Here is a 5,517-nt window from a genome sequence, read left to right as displayed (position 1 = left end):
CTTATGTTTGCTAATCATGTGGTGTTGTTTATCTTATGAGTGATGAAGAATAGTATTGATTATAGCAATATGATACCGTAGCATCATCTAGGAGCAAGAGAATATGTTGTTGTTGTAGAAGCACAATTGATGAGAGTTGTGGAGCTTCATGCCTTACCAAGTGTTTGATAAAATGTTTTAATATTTCAAGCAGTATTTCGTATATCAACAAATAGATATCTAATTTTTCAAGATATTTCAAGATATTATTTCACTGTATTTAAATGTATTTATCTTTTATTTTTTTGGTGTAGAGCCTATTTTTACTCCACTTTGTTTTCACGATTTTTGTATTTCGCTGTATTTTAATATATTTTTGCATTTTGTATTTGTAATTTATGAAATAGTTTCTGATATATTTCATTGTATTCCATTGTATATACGCATACTACAACTTTATATTTCTTAAACAATCAACCATATTTTACTATATTCCAGCGTATATTTTTCTATATTTGGAAGTTTTCAGATCTTTAGTGATTTTTGAATTCAAAAAGTTTTGATTGTGATAAAAGTCGAGAGAGATTCCTGAGCTGTTATGGAATGCGTGAAATATGGTTGATTTAATTTAACTTACCATTTAAAAAGAAAAAGAAGAATCTATTTCAAAAATATAGCCTATTTTTACTCAACCCGATTTTGTATTTCCGTGTATTTCATTGTATTTCAAAAAATCTGTTCCATAAATAGCTTCTGATTTCACTGGAGCGTGTTCTTATTCATTGTATTTCTATATTTCAAAAAAACAAAATACACGCATTTTTAAAGAAAAGTAGCTATGCTTGGTAATCTTGCATTTTATAGTTATATCTAGTTAGAAGCCAATAAAAAGTAGCTATTTATGTAAGTTTCACTATAATAAATGGCACTTCGATTTTCAAAAGCCCAGTCAAACTGTTATTTTCTAGCCAGTGGTGAAAAACTGAAAATGCATATATCCAGAAAACCTTACACCAGGAAATGAAATATTCAAATGCTAGAAGTATTATGTTGGCGTGGGTGGGGGCAATTGAAATTAAATTAAAAGGAATATTTATTATTGAGAAGGCGTATTGATAAAGTCTCGCTAGTTGATTGCAAGTGTTGTGTGTGGACTAAAAGTGAAAAAAGATCAAGGCACGCAAATTAATGTTGGAGTTGTAAAATTTTATAATACACAAAGCAAGAGTGAGTCTGTATATTCTCATCTAGTTGTGAAAATATTTATTTACATTTGATGTATGGATTAAATAAATAAATAAATACATAAGACATAATATCATTTATATCTATGTTTCATCACTTAACTGTGCTAAATAACATAATATGTGTTACACATAATGTATACTATAACAAAAATCAAAGAAAATACTTTTGCAGTACTTATTTTTGCTTTTTCATCATAATAATGCTAAACTAAAAAGTACGAAAAGTGGTGGCAAGTGCATCTGAAAAAGGGTGTTCAATTGTATAGAACACTCCGACATTTACTTTTCTAGGACGCCTCGTAATGGAAATTAATTAATTAATTATAGTTTATGCCTGTAACTGTGTTGCAACAGAAACCATTAGCTCAGTGGCCTCTTGGCAATATTAAGCAACGTTTAGCCAAGGAATCTAGCTAATTTAAGTAATTACTGTTACACTTTTACTAGGAGGACGACGCTAGTTGACATAATTATTGGTAACTACTATTTGGCTACAAATCTTAAGAAGATTTTGATTTGTTTAAACATAGTGGAGGCTCCCACTAATATTATTTTAAGAAAATATCTTTTTTACATTACAGCTTCAACATGCATCAACGGAATATTACCATCTTATCTTAAGCTGACAAAAAATAAAATTAAAATGCAATTTAATACTCTTTTTATCTCAATTTAAGTGGCGATTATTGACTGAATACAGAGCATAAAAAATGAGAAATATTTTTGAAAGTTATAGTATTTGACATGTCATCATATGTCTTTTTTAAACGAAATCAACAAGAAAAAATATCACATAAAAAAAAAAGAAGATATACAAGCTTTGTTAATTTCTTATTTTTCTTGATTGCGAGTGGTTTGGTAAATCATTATGTAAGCTAGGTGTATATGAAACAAAAGCTACCGAGTATCGGATTTTTTAGACACCAAATCAAACCAATTCTTGACGCACGGCTTTTTAAATTTATACACCAAATCAAACCAATAAAATTATAAGTTTTTCAACCCACCAGCTTTTCTCCATCGGTTTTTTACCAATAGTTTTAATACACAACATATAACTTTTACTTCAAATATTCTTTAGTCCTACTAAGATACAACTATATAATTAAGGTGTTTCATAAGAAAATAACACAAAATGTGAGAAGAGTAATGATATTGTATTAAAATATTCAACAAAAGAAAGCAAAATCGGTTAAAATAAATATTGCTAATTAATAAGTCATAAAGAAAATGACTATAATCTAAAAATACTAAGTCATACCTTCAAAATAAGTACGGCTAATAAGTATTAATTACATGACAAGAAAAAAACTTAAGTTATGTATTTTCACTTCTAAACCAATTATGCAAAACTAAAAAATTGATATCCAACATTATTGACATTCCTAGTGGTAAATTAATTTCTTTTTAGTATTAGTGTTGGGTTTATTTTGTTTTATATTTAGAGAGTGTATGTAATATCACAATATAAAACTTATCGACATTCAAAATTCTAAGACTGGTGTCAAGATTTCGAATATGATAATAGATAAAAAGTTACTAAAAAATTTAAGAAATATTTATAAATTACGTTACAAATAAATATGTTTATGTATAAAATATTTTAAAAATTGAATACATGTAATGTCTATTGGGGAAGATAGTTTTTTAGCTAAAACCAAACCAAAATAATTATGGATGGGTTTTTTTTCCGAAGACTAAATTAAGTCCAATCAAACCACTAATGAATTTTTTTTCTCGATTTGATTTTATTCTTTTCTATTGCTCAATTTGATGCTTTTGTCTGATTTATTTTTGTTTTTTGTTTTGTAAGCATTTATATGTTCGATACAAAAATTAAACAAAAGATACCGAGACAGAATATATAAGAGTTCACACTTCATAAAACAAAATCAACCTTTCTATTCTTGACGCACCTGAGCCCTTTTTTCTACAGTATATAATTTCACAGTCAAGATTTCGAGATTTATCATTTCTAATTATAATAGTACCATATAATAAAATAATCCCACCACCATTCTTCTCAATCTCTTTATTACCAATTTTCAACGCACCCCTTCGTCACAAACCCCCAATCTTTCCTTTATTAAAACTCCTCCATTTCTGGACCTTTTCTCTATTCTTCTTTCTTCTTAAAACTTATACAATTTTTCATTCTTGATCCATAACAAAGAATATATCATATCTAATGAAGATCCAGTGTGATGTGTGTAACAAAAATGAAGCCTCTTTTTTTTGTGTTGCTGATGAAGCAGCCCTTTGTGATACTTGTGACCATCGTGTTCATCATGCCAATAAACTTGCTAGCAAACACCAACGTTTCTCTCTTCTTCAACCTTCACCTAAACAAGTCCCAGTCTGCGATATCTGTCAGGTATAGTATATAATCAGAGCCGGATTCAGAATTTAAAGTTAATTCTATTTTATTTTTATTTTTTTGAATCTTTATATCTATGTTCCGTGTCAAAAATAAGTTCAACTCAATTTACAGCTTTGGTCTGGAGATTAATTATTATTATTTTGGTGTTTATTTACAGGAAAGGAGGGCTTTTTTATTTTGTCAACAAGATAGGGCAATTTTATGCAGAGAGTGTGATGTTTCAATACACAAAGCTAATGAACATACACAGAAGCATAACAGATTTCTTCTAACTGGTGTCAAGATATCAGCAAATTCTGCACTTTACTCTTCATCAGAAACTCCATCTACCAATTCTTTGACTACAAAAAATCAAGATTCAACAAAAAAGCCTAAGCCTTTGCCTATTTCTGGTTCTGTTTCCTCTAGTACTGTTCATCAAGAAATGGCAGTGGCAGCTAATATTGGGGAAGATAGTTTAACAAGTAGTATATCAGAGTATTTAGAGATGTTACCTGGATGGCATGTTGAAGAATTTCTTAATTCCTCTAATATTCCTACTAATGGTTTTTGTAAGGTTTGCATTTTATTCATCTTTCATTTCTATTGCTCAATTGTGTGAAACTTTGTAGTCCAATTGTCTGATCTATTTTTTGTTTTTTGTTTTTTGTTTTTTGTTTTGTAGATTGGTGATAATGATGTGTTTCCAATTTGGGATACTGAAATTGAGAGCAATCTAAGTTCATTCTCACCAGAAAGTATAGGTATTTGGGTCCCTCAAGCCCCTCCAGCTCCTACTCCTCAGCAAAATCAGACACAAATTTTTCCTCAAAATATAAACTTTGGGGGGCAAATTGAATTCAAGAATTCAAAGGATGTTACAAGTAACAAGTCTAGTAGAAAGTGGAGAGATCTTGACAACTCTTTTGCTGTTCCACAGATCAGCCCATCATCTTCCACTTCCTTCAAAAGATCAAGAACTCTTTGGTAGTTAGATCTAATTATCTTTTTCTTTAATTTTGGGTATTTTTGCCTTTTGTTGATTTAGTTTGAGCAAAAAAAAAAAAAAAATGAAAAGAAAAAAAATTGAACACCACTTCTCTTTTGTTCTCAATACAACTTGGTTTGTTGTGTTCTTGAATTATTGTGCTAGTGCAAAGGGCCTCTTTTGCGTTGTAAATATCTTTTATGTTTTGTTGAATCCCATGAAGTGGAACCATAAAATATGTATCAACGTTGGATTGGACCTACAGACACAATCACATGTCATGTCGTATTTCAATGATCTTCCTATGATTAGTTATAAGCTACAAAAATCGCAATCTTGTGTTAATATTTTATCGATCTCGTTTGAAAAGCCTTTTACAATGGACTAACTGATCTCCACCAGGACAATCATGAAAGTCTAATATGTTTATATGAATGAGTCAAAGAAGTGACAGTTAAGAAAGGCACTTAAAGAACTTTTAGTTATCCCTTTTGGTCTGGGAATAAGACCAACAAGAGGGTGATAGTGTACTGCAAAATGATTGTTATCAGATAAGAAGGCCAGACTGGCAAATTCGGATGGATGTAGCAGTCATGTAGGGACTAATAATATTGGAATTCAGTAAAATTAGTAACTTTGGTCCCAATATTTAGATCCCTTTTTCGACTTTGGACCCAAATCCATTCTCAATATTGGACTTCATTGTTAGTCCGGTTACTGGCTGCATCTTAATTAGGGGTGTGTGTGTGTCTCTGTGTGGAGCATTTAGAGCAAGTTCAAAAAGTTGAAAATGCAACTGCCAAATGTTAAAATTTTGTAAATAAAATCTGTTTATACTACTGCTAAATCTTAATCAGTTTTACCTACAACTTGCATGTCAAAATTTTATAGAGAGGTCACAAATTCAAGTATTGTCTAAATTCTAATTAGGAGTAGTAAACTCG

The 5,517-nt window shown here is 30.0% G+C and overlaps 1 protein-coding gene across 1 annotated transcript; it reads left to right on the top strand.

Annotated features, from left to right (window-relative positions):
- Positions 1 to 3,135: 3,135 nt before the first annotated feature.
- LOC132033163 (B-box zinc finger protein 21) lies at positions 3,136 to 4,835 on the top strand. The gene is made up of 3 exons (XM_059423050.1): positions 3,136 to 3,600; positions 3,764 to 4,162; positions 4,271 to 4,835. The coding sequence occupies exons 1-3, from the start codon at positions 3,415 to 3,417 to the stop codon at positions 4,574 to 4,576; spliced, it is 891 nt and encodes a 296-aa protein (XP_059279033.1). The 5' UTR covers positions 3,136 to 3,414; the 3' UTR covers positions 4,577 to 4,835.
- Positions 4,836 to 5,517: the final 682 nt, after the last annotated feature.

This window comes from Lycium ferocissimum, chromosome 10 (assembly GCF_029784015.1).
Source record: "Lycium ferocissimum isolate CSIRO_LF1 chromosome 10, AGI_CSIRO_Lferr_CH_V1, whole genome shotgun sequence".
NCBI lineage: Eukaryota > Viridiplantae > Streptophyta > Magnoliopsida > Solanales > Solanaceae > Lycium > Lycium ferocissimum.
The sequence above is the reverse complement of the archived record's forward strand: the minus strand, read 5'-3'. Positions and strand labels throughout refer to the sequence as shown.